Source organism: Acinonyx jubatus, chromosome C1 (genome assembly GCF_027475565.1).
Source record: "Acinonyx jubatus isolate Ajub_Pintada_27869175 chromosome C1, VMU_Ajub_asm_v1.0, whole genome shotgun sequence".
NCBI lineage: Eukaryota > Metazoa > Chordata > Mammalia > Carnivora > Felidae > Acinonyx > Acinonyx jubatus.
The window spans coordinates 36,369,382-36,392,511 of NC_069381.1; the positions used below are offsets into that span (position 1 = coordinate 36,369,382).

The window sequence follows — 23,130 nt, forward strand, 5'->3', positions numbered from 1 at the left end:
CCTCTGTAAAAGAACTTCCTCTCCTTTGTTTCCTAGACTTGCCTGTGGTTTTTGCCAGGCTTAGTTGCCAGGAGTTGCAACTCTCTGCTATTCCAGAATACGCCACTTTTCTGTTAAAATAACTGATAGTTTTCATTTTAAGGTTAACACATCTAGGCTTTTTACAGGTGGGCCTTTCATTCAGTCAGACATTTCCGCAGGGCCTCCTACGTGCTAGGCACCAATCATAAAGGACCTCACACACTGCTCACAATTATGTGAGGTAGGCATTATAACCACCCCCCCCCCCTTTACAGGTTAAGGCGGCATTATAATCACCCCCCCTTTTACAGGTTAAGGCACAGGTTCAGAGAAGTAAACACAGAACTGGAGTAACAGCGGAGTGTTTCAGCAGGCTCCATTTCCAGCCACAAAGCACTTTCCCACACCACATCCCACAGAGTTTCACTTCCAGGGGCAGTAATGGTAGTACTGCTTGATGGTTAAGAGCAATGGTTTGAGATTAGAGCTGAGTTTGAGTCCCCACTCAGCCATGTGTGTGACCACAGAAGTCATTTAACCCCTCTTGTCCTCAGTTACCTGACCTAGAAAATAAGGTTAATAAAAATGCCTTCCTCATAGGTCTGTTGGGAGGACAAATGACATAAAACACATAAACAGAAAGTCCTATGATAGACGCCTGGATGGGAGTATTTTGTTTGTGTATCTAACCCCCCACCCCATCCCCTCTTTGGAAGAGTGCCAGGTCCCCAGACTCCTGGTCAGGTGTTCCTTCTGCTCTCTGGATGTAAAATCCAGGAGGGCCCATGACTGGAGAAGGGGAGGTGGCTGAGCAAAAGGACAAGTGATCAACGATCTGGCCATGAAGAGCCTTGAGTGAGACACATGTGGTCCCTGATTTGGGGAAAGGGAGGGGGAGGCAGGTGGGCTCCCCAGGGAAACTTCCTGTGCCCCTGGAAGCTCTGAGGGTGGGAGAGGTGAGCATCCTGGGAGGGTCTCCAAAAAAGATGCGACTGAACTATTTGCGGGGGGGGTTAATCAGGTCCTCGAGTCCAATCGGTCGCTGCTCTCGTCCTCTTGGCCGGCTTTTCCCCCGCAGAGGGCTCTTGCCGGCCGCGTCTTCCGGGAAGCTGGGGCTGTGAGGTGCGCTGGGCGTAAGCTTACCGAGGGCGCGCGCGGAACACGGTTGCCCCTCGCGCCCTTCCCGGCCGGGTGCGGGAGAACGCGAGGAGTGACCCTAAACCTGTCGCCGGGCTTCACCTTGACGGTTGCGCACCATCCGCCTCCGGCCCGCTGCCAAGCAACGGCGCGCTGCCCCGTGGGCCAGCGGCCGCGCGTCCTCCAACCCCCTTTCCCGCAGAGGGGGCGCGGGATCCTAGGCCGCTCCAGGCCGGGTTTTGCGGCGGCATGCAAATGTGCTGATCCCTTATCTGCCGTTCTCCGCACAGTTGGCGGCGGGAGATAATGGTGATGGACGAACTGTGGACCGAGCTCCCTGGTGCCTCCGTGGCTGCCCTGGCCTGCTGCTTCGTTGCAGCGGCCGTGGCCCTGCGCTGGTCAAGTCGTCGGCCGGCGCGGGACGCGGGGGCCAGGGCACGACGCAAACAGCGGGCGGCTCTGGAGACCATGGATAAGTCGGCGCAGCGCTTCCGCCTCCAGGTGACCGCTCGGGTCCCGTGGTGTGTGTGGGGAGGCACAGGGTGGGGTATCCCTAGCAGCATTTTCAGCCGCACTGGCGCGCGGAGGGGCAGGTGGAGGGCCGCGCAGGTTTTACGTTCGGAACCTCTCTTTGCCCTAATACATTCCATACTCTTTCTGAGGTAGAGCCGAGGGGAGGCTGGGAGACCAAAGGCCATCGCCGCACTGGGTCAAAGAGAGAGGAACTTTGCTCGGTGCCAAAGAATTTCAAGACTTTCATTTATTTATTTATTTATTTATTTATTTATTTATTTATTTATTTATTTTTAAAATGTTTATTATTGAGAGACAGAGATACAGAGCATGAACATAGGAGGGGCAGAGAGAGGGGGAGACACCGAATCTGAAGCAGGCTCCAGGCTCTGAGCTGTCAGCACAGAGCCCCAAGCAGGGCTTGAACTCACAAACTGAGCCCAAGTCGGATGCCCAACCGACTGAGCCACCCAGGTGCCCCTCAAGACTTTTAGAAAGCTAAAATGCAAGCATGAGAACCAATATGATGCTCAGGTTAAGACTTTGTAATCACAGAGTCATGGCCAAGGGAATCCGGAAAGCTTATAGTTTAAAGTCATTGATTTGTGCGTGATGATACTAAGAGAGAGCCAGAAAAGGACTTGCCCAAGTGCAAAGAGGGCTGGGCTGGAATAGAAGTCTCCCCAGCTCCTGCTCTAACCCCTTACAGGCCCTTTTCCTTAAGCAAGTGTAATTCCAGCCCTTCCCTGGGTGAGCTGTCAACAAGCTTTTCTCATTCTGGTTCAGCTCGGTGTGTGCATAGGTGCTGGGGAGGGGCCTAGAAGACGAGGCTTTCGCTCAAGGTGTTTGAGACGCTGGACCCAGTTAGAAGTCAAAATGATAAATTCTGGGAGAAGTTCTTATGTACTGTGAGAGGAAAAACTTGCCACGATTGTTTGAGAGGCTTTGTGGTTTGATAGGATTCAGATCTGGCAGGTGGGAAAGCATTCCAGGTGACTGGGGACACAGCAGGTGTCAGGAGGATGTGCCTAGGTGGGAATCAGGGAGGGAGTCACAGAAAATTGCTTTTAGCAGATGCTGTGATTTTAGAGTTGGGTGCAGAGCTGGAACTAGAACCTACACGCCCAGTGGTACTCTCCAGCCTCATTCCAGGGGAGGAGAGCAGGGAGGGGATATTAGGTAGGGAGACCAGGCCTTAGGATGCCAGGCCCAGGGTGCAGCCTTGATCACGGTGTCTTTTAGCCGGTATGGATTTACTCCACACCATTTCTGGGCCAGGATATATCATATTTATTTATTTGTTGAAATAAATATGTATCTGGTTCCAGCCTCTATTCATCAAGCTTGCTGAAAAGCCCACCATCAGTCAGTTTTTAGATGTTCAGTCCACACTGGCCACTGACCCTACCTGAGCACAAGTTCTTCACTGCCTAAGTCCTCCTTCTCTGGCTGAGTTCCAAGGTGCCCCACTCAGGGATCCTTGCAGTGACACCTGGCTCACCCTGGAGACCCTCAGCTGCTCCTGAGGCCCGAGTTCTTTAGCAATAACCCGAACTGCAGCCAGCTGGCAAGAACTGTGCAGGGGCAGCTTCAGCAGTCTGCCCACTGTTCCTGCCTACTGAACTCCCCTCCCAGTCACAAGACACCCACCTGCTGGCAGGGGTGCGACGTGGTAGAAGGGTAGGTCTTCCTCACCTCAGCTCCAAACACCAGCATCTATACAGGTCCCCTCTGGAGCAACCGCCTTTCATTATTTTTTTAGAACCAGATCTTCCAGGGGCACATGGGTGGCTCAGTCAGTTAAGGGTCAGACTCCTGATTTCAGCTCAGGTCATGATCTCCTGGTTTGTGGGATTGAGCCCCGCATCGGCCTCTGTGCTGATAGTGTGGAGCCTGCTTGGGATTCTCTCCTTCTCTCTATGCTCCTCCCCTGCTTGTTCTCTGTCTCTCAAAATAAATAAACATTAAAAAAAAAAAAAGAGAATTGTCTCTCGAAATAAATAAACATTAAAAAAAAAAAAAGAGAATAACCAAAATTTCCAGGGTAGAGGTTATGGGCCTGAAATACAAAAAGCTGTTTACATACCCTCGCTGGGGCAAGAGAGCCTGGTGTCAGAACACCAAAGCCTGGCTCTTCCAGGTGGGTAAACAATGAAATGTACACTATGATTTTCCAGTGACTGTGGAGGAGAAAAGGAGAAGTATCTCAGGAGTCTCATTTGAGCAGTCAGCAAGGGTCTTGATAACAGTAACTCTGAAAGGCCTTGGGGGCAGTTAAGAAGTAGGTGGTTTAGCTGAACTCAATCCCTTGGAACCTTGGGATGAGCTCCTTCCTCTCTCCTGCCCCTAAGGTGCCTTTCTGCTTGGCTCTGGAGTCTCTGGATGATGGGAATGTGGGTTTTGAGGCTGTATAAGCAGCCTTTCTTCTGGGGCTTTTTCAGGCCTGCCCCGAATAGTACGGGGCAGTGAGGTAAGCAGGGCCCTGGGCAGGCCCCAGGGGAATACAGCAGCAGGTAGTACAGCTCCAGCCTGATAGACTCCTGACAAAGCTAGCTGGGAGCTTAGATACCACCAGTGTTCCCAGGCATTGCTGGAGGAGGGGGAATCCTAATCACTTCCGGAATCATCACAAAATGGTTCACCTCTCTCGACTATAGAGCAACTGGAGAGTGAGGCCTGTTTCTGGTAACTCTCTGTTGACCACGTGAGGCTTAACCTGTAACGACTCTTTGCCCACTTTTTTCCCAGCCTGCCCCCTGAATGAGTGTCAATATCCTTTCTAGACTGAATAGAAGAACTACCATCAATAGAATCTTATGGCTGGAAAAGATAAGCCAGAACACCTGCTCATGCCTCTGTGCCTTTGCACTTGTGGTCTTACCCCAAAACAAATCTCTTACAACCCCTTTTGCCAGAATTCCACTGGTCTTAACAAATGCCACTTCCTTCAACTGGATCTGATGTGTGGTTCCATCTCCTGGCCTTCTCCAAGCCCAGCTTGAAACCTGACTTTAAAACAAAATGATTCAGTAGATGAGTTGAGGGTGAATGTAGTTTTTGTTGAGACCACTATTGGTGGCCTGTGTGACCAAATGGAAAAGATATCTTGAAATAGAACAAAGGTGATAAAAACCATGAGGGAAACTAAAAAAGACATGGAGGACAATGTAGAACAGCTGAAATTAGGACAGTAGGGGACTCAAGGAGAGACAGCTGGAGGAGGGGCAGTGATTCAATGATAGCTATAGTATCCCTCCCTTGAGAAAGAATATGCTACTAGGTGGCCGAATGCTTAGTTACAACTTATTTGTACACTTCCCTGCGTTCTCCGTACAAATTTAATTTCCCCTGTGTTTGTAGACTGGCCTCCTGGAGGTGCAGACTTTCTTTGGTGTCTTGTGAAAGAAAAAATGTCTCAGCTGCCTGATAACTAGTTGAAGATTTAAAAATAGCTGTTAGCGGTGCTGTCATCAGCTGTCAACATGGAAGAACATAGGACAGAATTAATTTGTGCTAATTTTTTTAAAAATGGAGAGAACCTGCTGATAGCTTCAAGCTGAGGCTCACAGGGACTTTGTGGCACCTTGTAGCAAGGTGGGAAATGGTGGTGACCACACTCTCAGTGGCAAGTCTCCTAGTGTGGTGGGCTCTCAGCTAATTTTTACTTTCTTCCCCATACTCTTAGGCATTTTTTTTTTCTATAATGAGCACACTTATGTAATCAGAAAAAAAAAATAAAGCAATCTTGCTATTTTCAACTCGAAGCGAGAAAGGCAAGGTGTAGTAAGTACTGTGTATATAGCATAGTCCTTTTGTACAAAAATAGAATATATGAAAACAATTACATACATGGTGAGCTTTTCATAAACTTTTTTTTCCCTGTGAGTTTTCATTAGAAACCATTAACTATGGTTTCCTTTTCAGAGAGGGACTGGGCAGGGTGGTCCCAGGGGTAGGGTGAATGTTCATTTTCATTTTGTGTATGTATGTGTGTATATATATATATATATATATTATTTTTTTTTTTCTGGCTGAAAGAGAACTTTTTGTTACTTTTAAATGTACAGAAAACTACAGCGTCTACTTAGCCCAGTTTGGTGGCCAGTGCTTTAGCCTTTGTCTTTTCTAGCTTGTCAATGCGAGCCACCGACTCTGGACCCAGGACATTGCCTCCCAAGTGGCAGTGGATCTCATCATATCTGTCATTGTAATTGGTCCCGATGGCTTCCACCAGCTTAGTCAGAGCTCCTCTGTCTTCCAAGTTAACCTGTGTGAGGGTGACAGTGGTGCAGGTCTTCCTATGGACCAGATGCTCTACCTGGCCTTCCCCTTGATGATGCAGTGGGGAACTCCCATCTTACAACACAGGGCAGGCAGGAAGACAACCAGCTGAATGGGATCCACATCATGTGCCATCACTACCAGCTGAGCCTTCTTGTTTTCTGCCAAGATGGTGACACATGAACCCCCACTCGAAGGACAGGCGGCCTCTTAGTGGGGACATCCCCTTTGCCGGCAGCTTTCTTCTCAGCCTGGACCAACAATCTCTGCTTCTTTTCTTGCTTTGTCTCTGGTCTGTACCTGTGGGCCAGCTTGAGCAGCTGAGGAGCCGTTTGGCAGTCTAAGGCCTGGGTGAACTGGTTAATTGCAGGGGGCAATTTTAGATGCTTGTAGAGTAGTCTTTTGCCACTACAGCTGGATGTAGTGGGGTCATTTGACAAAGCAGGTGAGGTACCTTTTGGACTGGATGTCCTGTCTGATCCCAAAATTCTTGGGCTTTTTCTCAAACGGGATTGACCACCTTCTCGGCCTCCTGCTTCTTCAGAACAGTAGGGGCTGGGGCCACCTTCTTCCCCTTGGCCTTCTTTCCTTTTGGTATCTTGGATGGCTGGAAGAGAGACAGCACTTTCATTTTGTATATGTTTTTAAAACATGTATCACCAGGGATTATCTAGTGTATGTGGGGAGAGATCACAGCAGTTTGCACATGCTGTTCTTACTGTCTGGAGCATTCTTTGTCCTCACTTACCCCTCTTTGCCAGGCCAACTATACTCTACCTTTCACCTGAGTATCACTCTTCAATAAAGCCTTCCCAATCCCCCAAGGCAGGGTCAGGTGGCCTTTCTTTCTGCTATTTTTTTCTGCTTTGTGGCTCCCTGTATTTTATATATATATATATACACATATACATTACATTATATATTTTATATTTACATTATATTTATGTATATATATACAATATATATATTATATTTACATTATATAATATATATAATTATATATATATATATATAAATATATATAAAATCCCAAGTGAGTATTATATCTATTTAACAAGAGAAGCGGGTAGAGCAGTGCCTGGGTGGCTCAGTCAGTTAAGCATCCGACTTCAGCTCAGGTCATGATCTCATGTTTTGTGGATTCAAACCCCCTCACTGGTCTCTCTGCTGACAGCTCGGAGCCTGGAGCCTGCTTCGGATTCTGTGTCTCCCTCTCTCTCTGCCCCTCCCCTGCTCATGCTCTGTCTCTCTCTGATTCTCAAAAATGAATAAACGTTAAAAAAAATTTTTTTAATAAAAAATAAATTAAGAAAAAGAGAAGGGGGTAGAGTGTTCCTGCTGTTAACTCCGGGGTACAAAGGCTCTGTGGTGGGTGTGTGTGGAGGGTGTGAGTAGGTGGTATCTCATGGAAGGATGTGGAGGAGTCTGACAGGAACACAGCCTGGAAGCACTTCCTGGAATACCTCTGGAGCTTGTGGTGTGACAGAGACCTTAAGGAGCAGCCAGTCCTGCTTTGCACTGGCTGGCCTGGCAGGAAGGGTGGGTAGATGGCTTGGGCTTGATAACCGCTAAGGTGGCCCTGTGTGATCCAGGAAAGAAAGGATGGACAGGATGACTAATTGGATCTGGATGCGGGGGAGAGGGGGAGGGAAGGGCCCTGGCCTGTTCTTGCACTCTAACACCTGGATGGACTCAGCCCTTCCCTGCACAAGGGTACGTGGAACAGGAGACGGTGGAAAGTGGGGGAGCAGCGAGCTCAGGGAGAAGGACACAAGGGTGGGCGGCAATGGGAATAGCCCCTGAGCACCAGAGCTCAGTTGGGTCAGGCTGGGTGGAGGGTCAGGAGGCTGTGGGTTAGGTGGAGAACCTGGAGTGGAAGCCACGAGAAGGATTCACTTCTCCCAGCATCAGGGAGGGAAGAAGAGGTACCCAGAAGAACGTGTCTCTTCCCACATCTGGCTCCTTCTCATCCTTCAAATCACACAAAGAAATGTCACCTCCTCAGAGAGGCCTGACCATCCCATCTGAGTCAGTCGTCTCTTATTTCCATCACAGCAGCTGTTCTTGTGTTCTCATACTTCCCATGATCTGTCCATTATTTGTTAACTTGTTTGTTTTCTCGAATGTAGGCTCTGAAAGCAGGGACTTGTCTGTCTTGGTTACGTCTAAATTCATAGCCCTTAACGTAGTCCCTGGCACATAGTAGGTACTCAGAACATGTTTGTTGACTAACTGAATAAATGGATGACAGAAGTAGCAGAGAAACGGGAGTAAAACCAGGGAGGATAGTATCTCCATGCCCAGGAGGCAATTGAATAGAGCTGGTATGTGGTCTCAATAGCTTTGAATACCTCAGTGAGACATGGAGCAAATATCAGAGTGGAGTATCTCTTGGATTTGTCACCAGGAGGTCCCTGGTGACCTTGGCAAGAGCAGAGGAGAGTGGGGGTGGAAAGTGGTGGCTGTGATTCAGAGACCCTCTCTCTGACCGTGTTTACTAATTGCCTCAATACCTTTGAGGAGGGACCAAGCTGGGTTTTCAGGCAAAGGCTGACCCCAGAGACTGGGAGCCTTCAAGGTCTGGCAGTCAGGTGTGCAATCAAATGTCCCTCCTCCTTCAGAGAGCTCTTCTCTGACCACCCTCTACCTACCTGTGTGCCACCCACTCACCACACCAGGTTTTATTTTCTTCAAGTTATTTCTTACTATCTCAAATTCTTGTTTACTTATTAATTACATGCTTGCTTCCCAAAGCATGGACGTGCCTTTTTTGTTCACTGTTGGATCCCCAGGCCTAGTATGGTGCTTGGTAATATGTATCTGGAATGAATGAAAAACTCCTCTCTTTTAGTTGTGAGCCTCTAGCTATAGCCCCAACCACCCAGGATAGTGTCTTCTTTTTCTCATCTCCCTTGCCAGGGATTGAGTGGTTAGGTGCAGGTGGACAGCCAGTGGACAGCCTATGCTGAGTGGACGGAGAACTATAGTTTACCTGTATGGTCCTAGGTGATGCACTTAGCCACTTGGTGCCTTAATTCCTTCCTTCCTTCCTTCCTTCCTTCCTTCCTTCCTTCCTTCCTTCCTCCCCCCTTTTTTTTTAAGTTTATTTATTATTTATTTTGGGAGAGACAGAGACAGAGTGAGGGAGGGACGGAGAGGGAGGGAGACAGAGAATCCCAAGTAGGGTCCGCCCTGCCAGCATGGAGCCTGACACAGGGCTGGAACTCATGGAACTCACAAAACCATGAGATCATGACCTGAGCCGAAACCAAGAGACAGACGCTTATACTGACTGAAACACTTAGGCGCTCCGGTGCCTCAGTTTCTTTATTTGTGCAATGGGAATGGTAGCAAGATTTAGTCAGAACAGAGAGCAGCAGCATGGTGCAGTTGGCAGCTGTCAGTGGTGGTAGTTCATAATGGTTTAATAATCATACTGGGCATGGCCTCTCCCAGGGCACCCCGTCTGATAACCTCCTAGAAGAGGTATATCTGTCCTGTCCATAGGTGACAAGTGCCTGCCTAGGCTGGGCCACAGTTTCTGGTCTCAGAGCTGCAGGTGGGCATGTCTGTCGTGGATTGGCATGTGACAGTTAGCATCTGCTTTGGCAGGTGTGGGGACTTAGGGGCATGGGCCACAAGTGTCAGCTGTAGGCACTTGAGGCCTGTGGGGTAAGGGGGTACTTATCTGAGGTGTCTCCCCAGAACCCTGACCTGGACTCAGAGGCACTGCTGGCCCTGCCCCTGACTCAGCTGGTGCAGAAGTTACACCGAGGGGAGCTGTCCCCGGAGGCTGCACTCTTCACCTACGTAGGAAAGGTAAGGCCCCAGGCTGGGGATTGCCTGGATCCTCCCTCTCTCTGCAAAGGCTGGGGGGAAACCTGGCCTGGAGTTACTCTCTCGGGACCAGGGTGGGGCCTCAGTGCCAGGGGCTGCCAGGAGCTTTGTGCATGAGAAAGAGAGAGAGAGAGAGAGAGAGAGAGATTGAGAGAGAGGGAGAGGCAGGCTGACTTTGTGTGTGTGTTGGTGAGAGGGCAACACTGAGCATGTTGTCTTAGCTAAAAGCCTGGCTTTCAGCCCAGACTTCCCTCTCGCTCCCGCCTCCACCCCATCCGTCACCAAGTGTGGTCTGTTCTCTTTCTATAGCTCTCTCTGGCCCATCCCCTTGTCCCCATTCTCCCGTCCCCCGCAGCCACCCTGGTCTGCCACCACCATCTCCCTCCATGGTGGGGCCCCAGCCTCCTGGCCAGATTCCCTCTCAGGTCTCCAGTTCTTTAGATTCTGCTCTTCTGCTCCTCTTCAGTCTCTGGCATCCTGTCTGGTCAAGGCCTTCCGGAGTGTGGGCATCAATAGCTCAGCTGCCTACGGTTCCCTGGCACCCAGAGCCTGCCACACTTTGCACTGTGGGATTCCCTTTACCTGGAAGCCTCTTCTCCCTCTTCTCTTCTCCCTCTTCTTTGCCCCTCTTGGGGCAACAGGCACTGCTGGCCGAACCTTCAGGGCTCAGAGAAAGAGGCTGTCTTCCAGGGAGCCTCTCCTGACCCTCCCCAGCCTGAGTTAGGGTTCCCTCTTCAGTGGTCTTTCTTTCTTTTCTTTTTTAAAATGTTTATTTATTTATTTTGAGAGAGAGAGAAAGAAGGAGGAGGAGGAGGAGGAGGAGGAGGAGGAGGAGGAGGAGAAGAAGAAGAAGAAGAAGAAGAAGAAGTAGTAGTAGTAGTAGTAGTAGGAGTAGTAGTAGGGAAGAGAGGCAGAGAGAGAGGGAGAGAGAATCCCAAGCAGGCTCCATGCTCAGCACGGAGCTTGATGTGGGGTTTGATCCCATGACTGTGAGATCATGACCTGAGGTGAAATCAAGAGTTGGATACTTAACCGACTGAGCCACCCGGGTGCCTCTCTTTCTAACATTCTAACACTTTTTCTCATGGTGTCCTAGGGCCTGTCTTATCCTTCATTTTCCCCTGTGGCTCCTTGTGGGCAGAGCTTGTCTCATTTGTCTTTGTACTTGGTGCTGAATACTTACTGGCTTTCGTACAGTAAGTGTTCAAGGAATGTGTTTGAAATGAAATGAAAGAAAAAGAATTGTGCTTTGTGAGTTGACTTGTGTGTAATTTCTTGAAACAGAGTGTGTGACGTGGGTATGACCACTAGGCAGGTGGACATGCATGCCGGGTGACTGATGGGTGTGTGACAGTGGTGTCAGTGACTGCAGCAGAGAGTGAGGGAGATTGGCTGCATGGGGAGAGAGGACTGTATGCAGACCCCCGCACTGGCTGTGCCGGGAGGACACAGGCAGTCTTGACAGACTGTGCTGCGTCTCCTCTGTCAATGCCCCTGAAAAGTTGCTGCCCTTCGTAATCACCCACAAGTGAGCATTCTCGTCACAGATTGGCCTCTTCCCTGCCTGCCTTGGGTAGTCTGGAGACCGATTTCATGTGCTAAGTTGTGGCAATGGGACCCACACCCATTTTCCTCAGATGTTTCACAGGGACAGGAGTATTTACTGAAAGCTGTGTATCATTTTGCCCTGGTCTATCCCTCCCCTAGGGCCTTGTGGAATGTGGTTTGAGGGCTATGGAAAGACCCCATGGCAGATGGCCACTGTTAGTGCATTGTTCCTTTTAGGCAGGCTTCCATCCCTTTAAGTGACTGGTATTAGTCAGTCACTCCTCTATGTGACTTCATTATCAGATTCAAGAGTTTCTGGGAAAGGGGAGGGTTAGCTGGGGCAGGTGTGGTCCAGGCCTGGGGCAGGAGAGAGCATGCTGGCCTCTGGGAGGCTGGAACCTGGCTCTAGTCCTGCTCTGTGCTGACTCCTGGTGTGGGCTGAGATGGGGATCTGCCCCTATCTGGTTCCTTCTGACTGCTTCACAGGCAGAGATATAGCTTAGGGGAGGAGGTGGAGCGGCCAGAGGTTATCTTCCTCCCAGCTCATCCCCTCTGGGGAGCATCTGAGGCCAGTGTCTTGCTCCTTTGCGTGCCTTGTTTGTGCCCTGGCCCTGGAGTTATTCTCTCTGTCTTTGGGTTGAGGCCAGAGACTGCCAGGGTGAGGTTGGGACTAGAGGTCCCCAGTGAGATGGATGGTGGGCCCTAAGTTATTCTCTGCCCTCCTGGCTCCGGGCCATGTTGCTGGTTTTTCCCTGGGTATACTTTAAAAGGCCAATTTCATGTTATGTATATTCTACCACAATTTTTTTTTTTTTTAAAAGGCCAATCTCACTTTGCCTTGTGTCCATTTCTCCCTCTTCCAGGCCTGGGAAGTAAACAAAGAGACCAACTGTGTGACCACCTACCTGGCAGACTGTGAGACTCAGCTGTCCCAGGCCCCAAAGCGGGGCCTGCTCTATGGAGTCCCTGTGAGCCTCAAGGAGTGCTTCAGCTACAAGGTATGCCCTTGCCTCACATCAGGCTTCAACCCCCACCCCTGCCCCTGCCAGCCAGCTCTGCATCCTGGGTTACGCTGGGCCCTCAGAGGAAGTATCAGGTCCAGAGGCCTTGAGAGGGACCATGGGTGTGCTCTGCCTTGGCCTGTGAGATGGCTGTAAGAGTGGACCCTCTGCTGAAGGGCCCCTGATCCATCAGCTGTACACCTCTTGGCACCTGTCCCTCCCTCTAGGGCCAGGACTCAACACTGGGCTTGAGCCTGAACGAGAGCATGCCTGCAGAGTGTGACAGTGTGGTGGTACAGGTGCTGAAGCTACAGGGCGCTGTGCCCTTCGTGCACACCAACATCCCTCAGTCCATGTTCAGGTTGGATTGGGTGCTGGGTGGGGGCAGGGGCATTGGCACCAGTGTGACCTGAGCTGACCCTTTCTTGCTTCCCCCAGCTATGACTGCAGTAATCCCCTCTTTGGCCAGACCTTGAACCCACTGAAGTCCTCTAAGAGCCCAGGTGGCTCCTCTGGGGGTGAAGGGGCCCTCATTGCAGGTGGAGGCTCCCCCCTGGGCTTAGGTACTGACATCGGAGGCAGTATCCGCTTTCCCTCCTCCTTCTGTGGCATCTGTGGCCTCAAGCCCACGGGAAACCGCATCAGGTATGGTGTGGGTGGTGGGTGGAGGGAGCTCCTGGATCTCTTGCTCTATGATCTTGGCCTAGCTCTCAACCTCTCTAGGCCCCAGGCAGGGATTCCCTCACTCTGGGGTTTTCCTGGGAGGGAATGTCACAGCACCATTGGTGTTGGTTCCTACTTTCTAAAGTGGTGAGAGTTCTAAGCTGCTGTATGGGTTTGAGGTTGGGCAGAGGGTGACCATTTCCTGTTTCCAACATTTTGTGTTTCTTATCCAGCAAGAGTGGCCTGAAGGGCTGTGTCTATGGACAGGTAGCAGGTGAGGTCTGGGGTTCCCTCAGTGCCATGGTGGAGGGGGGTCTCCTGATCCAGTTCTACCCTGCATCTCCTGGGGGCAGTGTTTGGCTGCCAGGTTGGTCTAGGTGGGAGTTCCTACTTCCATGTCTCTGCTCACACTCCTAGGCCATGTCCCAGCCCTTGCTTGTGCCTCAGAGCCCATTAGGGTAGGGTGATCTTTTTCCTTCCCCTCCCTGCCCCACAGTGCCAATGTCAGTCGGCCCCATGGCCCGGGATGTGGAAAGCCTGGCACTGTGCCTGCGAGCGCTACTGTGTGAGGACATGTTCCGCTTGGATGCTGCCGTGCCCCCCCTGCCCTTCAAGGAGGAGGTGAGCAGGATTGGGGGGCATGGGGTTGAATTTGGTTATCACTGGTGCTCCTGAGCCCAGAGAGCAGCCCCTTGGCATTGTGGATAGGGCTTGGAGGTTCTGTTTCCTGAAACCCACCCTCAAGGGTCTGCAGCCAGGGTCAGCTGCTTCTCTGCAGTCAGCCACCAGATGGAGCTCTTGCCTGCATGTGGAGACCCTGAGGCTTCCAAACTGGCCTGGTGGGGTGAGGCCTCTGCTGAGGAAAGGCCCCCCCTTCTGGCCCCAGCCTCTTCTGCAGTCATTGAGAAACAGGAGACGCATCTCAGAGAACAACTTGAGGGGGAACTTGGGTGTTTCTTGGTAGGCAGAATATCTGGACTTGGTGGGGTGAGTTCCCGCTCCTTGGCAGAAGATATTCTAACAACCCAGTGGTTCATGAACCCCTTTCTGAAAGGGAGGAAAAGAGGAGGTGAGGTCCCTTTTATGAGGTCTGGAACAAATTATCATGGGAGCCAGGACTTGCATTCTTGAAACAGGCAGTGGAGGGCCTTGGCTCAGGATGCTTGGGTTCTGGACCTAGTGTTGTCAGTATGTACTGGGCCTGTTTGCCCGTCTTCCTATCAAAACCTGAAGCCTCAGTTTCATCATATGACCAGTGGGAACCCTCATCCTTGCTGGGCCCCTCCTGCAGAGTCATTGTGAAGGTGTTTTGTGAAAGGGTCAGAGGCAGAAAGGGCTGGCCTCTCAGACAGTCATTTTCCAGGGATCCAGGCTGCAGCTTCTCAGCTGTGTTTGGGGCTGAGTAGCTTCAAAGATCCCTGGGAGCCCTACTTTGGGCTGCCCTCTCTTGACCTGATTCTGACTCCTGTGTTTGCCCCCAGGTCTACACAAGCTCTCAGCCCCTGCGTGTGGGGTATTATGAAACCGACAACTATACCACACCAACCCCGGCCATGAAGCGGGCCCTGCTGGAGACGAAGCAGAGCCTGGAGGCTGCTGGCCACACGGTATGGCTGTGGGAACCTGGAAGTCCTGTTGTGGCCCCTCCTTCGGGAAACCTTCCTGGTACCCATGGCTGCTGCCTGTCCCTGGCATCCTCTCACCCTGATTATTCTGTGGTTGGGATGGGAACTGTGTTCCTGCGGGACCATAGATAGAGGGCTGATCGTATTAATTAGGTTAAGTGATTGGTGATGAACTCAGCCCTGTGCTGGGGATGTGTGAGTGCTATATGGGAGGCTCTCATCAACTACAAACAATGGTGCACAACTGTCCAGAGATTCCCACCATCCCAGGGTGGTGAGCCAATGGGCTTTACTCTGCTTATCTGAGACAAGTTAGTTCATGTATGGCTTGGCTTGACTTCTCTCATGGTAATGCATTTTAAGGGAGTTTTCATGGGTCAGTAAGGCTGCCTTTGTGGCTCCAGGGGGTGCTACCAGGCAGGCAGGATTGGTCCAGTCCATCCTCAGGGCCGCCTGGGAAGCATGGGGGTTGTGGGAGTCAAGGGTTTTTAGGTGTGGGGGCCTTATACTCCTTAATCTTGCAGCTGATCCCCTTCCTGCCAAGCAATATACCCCATGCTCTGGAGATCCTCTCAACAGGTGGGCTGTTCAGTGATGGTGGCCACAGCTTCCTACAGAACTTGTGAGTGATGTGGACTTTGGGGTCTGGGGTGGGGACATTAGACCCAGAGAGAGCAATGGGTTCTGTTACTCCCAGTGTGGGCCAATCTGGCAGAAAATGGGGACAGGCCTCAGCTGAACACAAAGAAGCTCTGAGCATTCTGGGCAGGGACCTCTCTGCCCCTCTAATTGTGCAGACTGAGCCTGGAGATCCTTTGCCAGGGAGACTTTAGAAAGGTACCAGCTCAAGGGGAGGCTGGATTGAGCAGAGCTTAATTGATGGGAGCTCATTGGGAGGTAGGAGGTGGGCAGGGGAGTTGCTTGTCTATTTGGGGAAGATGGGAGACAAGGGCAGGATGAAGCAGGAAGGGAGACATCTAGACATCATGCTGTGACTCCAGGCTCATCTGACTTGAGCCAAGTCTGCCTTTTCAGTAGTTTTCTCTTCTGTAGAGTAGGAGTGGGTGGGTTGGGCCAGGCCTACTTTAAGGGACTTTATTTTTTATTTTTTATTTATTTTTGAGACAGAGACAGAGCATAAATGGGGGAGGGTCAGAGAGAGAGGGAGACACAGAATCCGAAGCAGGCTCCAGGCTCTGGGCTGTTAGCACAGAGCCCGACTTGGGGCTCGAACTCATGGACCATGAGATCATGACCTGAGCTGAAGTCGGACGCTTAACCGACTGAGCCACCCAGGCATCCCACTACCTTAAGGGACTTTAAAGAGCTCATGTTTAGAGAAGCCTTTGGTCCTTAAGGGTTGATAGGAGTGGAAGATAGATCTGTGAAGGTGCCTCCTGGTCATGTGCCTGGGCTGACTGGACTTCCTCTCATAGCTGAGTATGGTCCAGGCTTCAGCAGAAGGGGCTGCCCCTCACTCTTGCCCTGGGAATGAACCCTTAGGATCAGCCTCCTGAGACCTTTCCCTGAACTCTAGAGCTAGAGACAGCCTCAGAAACAAGAGTCATGGCGGCTCCGCTTGTACCTCTAGGCTGGCATCAGCATTTACAGGGGATACTCTCAGTGCCTAGCCCTGGCCAGGGAGCTATTGCCCTCATTGAGTCCTTATTGCTTTAAGCTGAGTTTGCCAGGGAGGGAGACACAGAGTCCTGCCTTGGGGAACTCCAGTGTGGAGTGGAGTCCAGGCATCCCAGCGATCAGCAGAAACAAGTCATGTGTTTAAAAGGAGGCAGATAAGGGTGTCTGGCTGGCTCAGTCTGTAGAGCATCTCGGGGTTGCCTGATCTCAGGGTTGTGGTTCTGAGCCCCATGTTGGGTGTAGAGATTAAAGAAAAAAAAAAAAAAGAAAGAAAAATCTTTTAAAAAATAAATAAAAGGAGGCAGGTGAAGGGGTTGGAGACCAGTGGTTACCAGAGTCTGTTGAAGAGGGAGTCTAGAGGGTGTCACTGAAGAGATGACACTGAGTAGGGAGTGCTGGACTGGACCCAAGCCAGGAGGGAGGCCTGGGGAGGAAATGCTGAACTGGACCCTTTGTCTCCCAGCAAAGGTGATTTCGTGGACCCCTGCTTGGGAGACCTGATCTCAGTTCTGAAGATACCCAGGTGTTTGAAAGGACTGCTGGCTTTCCTGCTAAAGCCTCTGGTGAGGGCACAAGGAGTGGAGGGTTGGGGTGGGCTGGCAGGGGGCCTCTGGGGCTCTTCCCCTCTCGCCTTAGCCTCTCTTGGTTTGGGTGAGCATGGCCTCCTCTTCTCTCCAACCCCCACCCATACTCCTCTCCTCACCCCATGCCCTGCAATCTTCAGCCAGCCCGTGTGCTAAAAGAGGTGTTGACCACTCTCAACAATAGCCAAATTATGGAAAGAGCCCAAATGTCCATCAACTGATGAATGGATAAAGAAATTGTGGTTTATATACACAATGGAATACTACGTGGCAATGAGAAAGAATGAAATATGGCCTTTTGTAGCAACGTGGATGGAACTGGAGAGTGTGATGCTAAGTGAAATAAGCCATACAGAGAAAGACAGATACCATATGGTTTCACTCTTATGTGGATCTTGAGAAACTTAACAGAAAGCCATGGGGGAGGGGAAGGGAAAAAAAAAAAAAAGAGGTTAGAGTGGGAGAGAGCCAAAGCATAAGAGACTGTTAAAAACTGAGAACAAACTGAGGGTTGATGGGGGGTGGGAGGGAGGGGAGGGTGGGTGATGGGTATTGAGGAGGGCACCTTTTGGGATGAGCACTGGGTGTTGTATGGAAACCAATTTGACAATAAATTTCATATATTGAAAAAAATAAATAAATAAAAGAGGTGCTGACCTGGGACCTGGGGGAAGGGACAGAGGGAAAAGAGGCACAGGTGGCTTGGCTGCACTCAGCCCAAAGCTGAGTCACTAACACTGTGTTTGTCCTTTGGCAGTTCCCAAGGATGGCAGCCTTTCTTGGCAGTATGAAGTCCCGGTAAGGACATTTCCTATGCCTAGATCCCACCCCCCTCTTCCCCTGACCTGGGGTTAAGTGGTTTCTGACAAGAAGAGATGAGGGAAGTAGCTTCTGAGGTGGAAGTGGCCCGGCCAGGGTGGCAACCTCTGTGGCTTTCAGATGGGACCTTGAAGTTTGCCTTCTCAGGGTCCAGGTCTGGCTAGAGAGGAGGAGCCTGAAAGGGATCACAGGAAGGATGGGTTGGAGAGGAGAAGACCTGGCTATGCATGGGTAGAAAGGACCAGGAAAGGAAGCATGTAGAGGCACAGGGGAGAGGGGGCTACTTGGGAACCTGTGAGAGACGCTGCTCTTGGAGGTCTGACATAAACTGAGCTTCACTGGGTCCTGCCTGCCCCTTAGTGGCTCGGGTGGGAAAAGGGCATAAATGGCCTTATTTTTAGGCCCTGACATCCTCTGGACTTGCCCCTTCTCTCACTGCCAGGCATTTAGGACCTTTGGCAGCTCTGGCCTCTCTTGTGTACTAAGGGTAGTTGGGAATCAGGCCTGATGTGGTCCTGGCTGTGCTGTGAAGTCACTAAGTGGCATAGCCTAAGTCCCTCTTGGGACCCGATTTTCTCAGCAGGACATGAACTTAGGGATTTGAAATTCTCCCTTGTATTGCATCTGTCTCAGAGCTCCCATAGTTGAGAAGCGCCTATGGAGGATTGAGATCCGGGGGGGGGGGGGGGGGTGTTAGGAGTAGGAGTCTGATGTTGCAGATCCCCATGGCCAGTGACCTCGTTCTCTCTGCCTAGGTCGGCTGGAAAGCTCTGGAAACTGCAGTACGAGATTGAGGTGAGGTCAGAGCCTCTAGAGTGGAGTAGGGTGGGGGATGGGGTGGAGTTGGATACAACACCTACCAGTGGGCTCTCTTGGCCACTGGTCCCTCTGGTCTCCTGGAGTAGCCTGTCATTCCCCCTTTTGCTCCCTGGACTGGTCTGTGATCCTCACTTGCCTAGGTGCTCATCCTTAGGGGCTGGGTCAGTCAGCTCCTGTCCTGGCTGCCTCTTTGCCCCCCACTGGTGCTGTCTGGCACTACGTGGCCCTGCCCTGGCAGGAAAAATGATGTTTATGATTCGTATGGGAGGTGGAGCAACTGATGCTGCCTGAGAGTGGCCATGCCTGTGTGCCCCAAGGACCTCCATCCCTTCCAGGCTTAGTCCAGATCCAGGGGCAGGTGCTGGGGCCTGAGCCACCCTGGCCACAGTCCCTTCATTAGAGAGTCCTTGTGATGGGCTGGGTCCAAGAGCTCCTGCTGGCATCCTCCCCAGGTGTACCGCAACTCTGTGATTGCCCAGTGGAGAGCACTGGACCTGGATGTGGTGCTCACCCCCATGCTGGGCCCTGCTCTGAACCTGAATGCTCCCGGCAGGGCCACAGGTGAGGCCTGCTGCCCCACCACACCCCTGACACTCCCACCTGCCTTTCCTCCTCTGGAAGTTCAGCCCAGTGCCCAGAAGGCTGCTGGGAAGTAGAAGAGGAGCCTTGGGGGAGGGCTACACCCCTTGGAGAGGGCCCTGCCCTTGGGGAGCTCACAGTCTGGCTGGAGAGATGGGAGTCATGTGGGATGTCCTGGGTGGGAATGAGCTCCCTGTTCACAGCACTACTGAAGTTGGAGATCTTGAGTTACAGAGTCTATGGTTTGGGGAGGTGGCGTTTAAAGTCCAGGTGGGATTTAGATAAGCCAAGAAAATAAGAACAACATTCCAGGTGGGGAAGCTTCATGGGCAAGGGCACAGGGCAAGCCCCAGCAGGCTCTCCAGCCTACCTTGAATCTGGATTCCTGAGCTTTGTCACTCACCTGAATCTCTGTGGCCCTGGGAGAGAGCCCCTCTCTGTCTGTGGAGGCAGGGTGCCATTTCCCAGGATGAAAGGCTGGGGTACAGAGAAGACAATTGGCATTGAAGGTCGCCTGGCCTGCTGTAACCACTTGTGTTGTGTTTTAGCGGCTGTCAGCTACACTCTGCTCTACAACTGCCTGGACTTCCCAGCGGGGGTGGTGCCTGTCACCACAGTGACCGCTGAGGACGAGGCTCAGATGGAACATTACAGGGGCTACTTTGGAGATATCTGGGACAAGGCGCTACAGAAGGTGAGGCCACAGGGCCTGGCTTGGCCCCCAGGGTATCCCAATGCTGGCTGCTGTGAAGGAAGCAGCATAAGTGCATGTAGTCCTTGCCTGCATTTTTTTTCCTTTTCTTTTTTAAGTAAGCTCTACATCCAATCTGGGGCTCGAACTCATGACCCCAGGATCAAGAGTCACATACTCTACTGACTGAGCCAGCCAGGCACCCCCTCGCTCTCCTTTCTTCATGCGAGACCCTGAAGGACAGCAGCCTGGCCCTGCCATGCTGCCCTTCCTCTCCAGCTGGGGTGCTTTCTGGTCCCTCGCGGGGTCTTGCCTCCTCTACCTCCCATCCTGATACCTGTGTCCCTCACAGGCCGTGAAGAAGAGCGTGGGGCTGCCCGTGGCCGTGCAGTGTGTGGCTCTGCCCTGGCAAGAAGAGTTGTGTCTGCGGTTCATGCGGGAGGTGGAGCGACTGATGACCCCTGAAAAGCAGCCATCCTGACTGCCACCCACTGGGCTCTGGGGACCTGAGATCCACTCGATCTGTGCCCAGCCTAGTCTGGGCACAGCTGCCACCCTGTGAGGAAATGTTCAGCCTGGGCCAGAGGCTTCCATGTACCCCTCCCCTGATCTTCTACAAGAAGCACAGACGCCCTGAGTCTGGACCTTGCCCCCCCTTCTGATCCCTCCCTCTGCCCTGACATACCCACCACATGGCAGGCAGTGGGTGTGACATGGGCAAAAGCCCACTAACAGTCAAGAAATGTTTCTAGTCTGTATGCTCTCTGGCCATCATTGTCAGGGCATTGGGGGTTGAGCCCTACTCCAGCCTCGGCAATCTCATAGTTCCCATCCCCCACAGGAGGGACACAGGCTTCTCACCTCACCCATCCCCCTGTCCCCTCACTTAGACAAAGCCCTACTTTGCTAAGCATTGCCCTTCTCTTCTTCTTTCCTTTGCTCCTTCCCTCTCCAAGGATGCCCTTTCTGCTCCTCTACCATTAAATCCTTCGAGGCCCAGCTCAGATCCCTCTTTCCCAAGAAGGCCTTCCCTCCTTCCTCTGAGCCCTGGACTAGGTGGACTGTTTCTTCCCAGTCTGTCCTCTGTGGTGAGCATCTGTGGGTGGGTTTGCTTCCCTTAGTACGCTGGTTCTCCTTGACAGGAGGGACTCTAATGCTGTATCTTTGTCCTTGGCGGCCAGCAAAGGGCTGGGCATAGGGCAGCAGGGAGTCTGGAGGGCTGGCCCTGAGCTGGCTCTGTTGTGGGGAGGGGGCCCGTAGGCCTCGAGAAGAAAGCATGAGACAAGGCGATCTGGTAGCACTCACAGGGCTGGCCAAGGACTGGATTGTTCTAGGAAGGCTTCCTGAAGGAGGAAGACATGTATTGAGTGTAGAAGGTTTCCGGAAGCTGAGATGGGGAGGAGGACATCCGAGGGATAAGGAGCCACACACCCAAAAGACCACGATAAGTTTGGTAGATGGAGGTATTGAATGGGTACAGGAGAGGCAGCAGAGATACAGGTGGGGGCCAGATCAAGGTGGACTTTGGGGGTTAGTTCAGGAACTTGACTTCTGTCTCAAGGGCAATGGGGAGCTCTTAAAGGATCACACAGATGCAGCAAAGAGCACAGACTTGGGGGACAGAGCCTGGAGAGGGATAAGGAGGCTGCTTCATGATCCTAATCTGAGGAAGGGGGCCTGAGGCCTGAGCTAGGGCTGTGGCCTAGGGGTAGGCAGAGAGGTGGTTTGGGAATTGACAGTTGGGTTGGAAGTGAGCTGTCTCAGCTCAGTCTCACCTCTGCCCAATCTGCCAGCCCACCTTTTACAGGACTGTGTTGCCTGGTGGGTGGGCAACTAGTCTATGACTAGTCTGGGGACTTCCTAGCCCCACTAAGCAGAGCTCACTCTTCCCTGGCCCCAGCTCTAACTCCCCTACTTACTGCAGAAGATGTTTCTGAGCCTAAGCCCTCAGGCCAGGCGGGTCCTAACCCTATCTGGCCCACTTCAGATTCTTTTCAGGGTAATCTGCCTTCCCAAGGCTTCCTTCTCCACCCTGATTTTCCTGCTTCTTTGGAGGGACTTTGCCTTCCAGGTTACATGGCCAGGGGCACCTCCACTGTCTGACAGTGGTATCCCTGCTCGGCCTGAGGCCTCACACTTCAAGACCAAAATCACATGGACATCCAGATTGGGACAGCCAGATACTTGCTGCACTTTGCCCAGATTCCTTGTAACTGCTGTGTCATTTTGCCTCATATCATTCCATAGAATCATCTGTGCCCTGGCCTGTACCCCTCCCTTGGCTTCTTCCTGCCCCATTTCTCTTTGGTTACTGATAAACTTGTGCTTTTAGACACAAGGCCACAGGGCGAGGGTGCCTGTCCTTTCCTTCACTGCTTCATTGATTCGCCCTTGGAGGCCAGTGTGGGTGCCCCTGCCTAACCCTGTGCTCAGTTCAAGCTTGACTCCCATCCTCCAGAGGCTCCAGGGCTTCTGGGGGTGGTTGGACATTAACACAAACACATCAGCAACCTGGGTGATCACTGCCTGGGGAAAGGTTAGACAAGGGTCAAATGCTGCTGAGGGGTGGGGGAGGTGGTCACTGCAGCCAGTGAATGTCCAGAGGTCCCAACCCACATAGACAGCTAGGTCGAGACGGTCAGGTAGTGCTGCATTTTTTCCTAATTCCGTGTAACTGCAGTGTCAGTTTGTCTCATATGGTTCCATAAAACCACCTGCCTCCACTTTTCTCCTCTTGCCCCACTTTTCTCTTTGGTTACTGATATCCTTGTACTTTTAGACCCGAGGCTGCAGGGAGGAGGTACCTGTCCTTCTATCCTTCACTGCTTCGTTGATTCACCCTTTGAGCCCCAGTGTGGCCCTTCTCAGCCTGTGCTCAGTGGTGTTGGAGCTCTACCAAGCTTGACTTCCATCCTCAAGAGGCTCCCGGGCTTGTGGGACATTAACTCTGGGGGTTGGACATTAACTCAAACATCTGCTCCTGGGTGATTAGGGCTCAGAGAAAGGTTAGACAAGGGGTAAATGCTGCCAAGGAGTGGGGAAGGTGGTCCCCGGGGCCAGTGAGTAGCCACTGTGTTCCATCTTCACTGCTACACTAGCTCTCTAGTCCATGCCACCTGCCTCTCATCTGGCAGTGCAGTAACCGAATGGGGCTTCCCTGCTTCCATCTGCACCTGGTCCCCAGTCCATTTTCCATGCAATCACCAGTGGGAATGCTTTGAAAGTGTAAATCAGATTGAGTCACTTGCTTCAAGCCTTCTCATGGCTTCCCATCACACCCAGAATCAGAATAAAATCCAGTCTCCTCCTCGTGTCTTACAAGGCTCTGTGGGATAGGGCCCTTGCTTACCTCTCTAGCCTCATCTCTGGTGGCT

The 23,130-nt window shown here is 51.9% G+C and overlaps 1 protein-coding gene and 1 pseudogene across 1 annotated transcript; one reads left to right on the plus strand and one right to left on the minus strand.

Annotated features, from left to right (window-relative positions):
- Positions 1-1,114: 1,114 nt before the first annotated feature.
- Positions 1,115-22,099, plus strand: FAAH (fatty acid amide hydrolase). Its single transcript, XM_015070450.3, has 15 exons — positions 1,115-1,659; positions 9,658-9,771; positions 12,201-12,335; positions 12,566-12,699; positions 12,777-12,983; positions 13,235-13,275; positions 13,498-13,622; positions 14,483-14,608; positions 15,151-15,248; positions 16,728-16,827; positions 17,606-17,646; positions 18,423-18,462; positions 18,939-19,047; positions 19,614-19,759; positions 20,109-22,099. The coding sequence occupies exons 1-15, from the start codon at positions 1,465-1,467 to the stop codon at positions 20,235-20,237; spliced, it is 1,740 nt and encodes a 579-aa protein (XP_014925936.2). The 5' UTR covers positions 1,115-1,464; the 3' UTR covers positions 20,238-22,099.
- On the minus strand, positions 4,103-6,583 carry LOC128312165 (60S ribosomal protein L7a-like; annotated as a pseudogene).
- Positions 22,100-23,130: the final 1,031 nt, after the last annotated feature.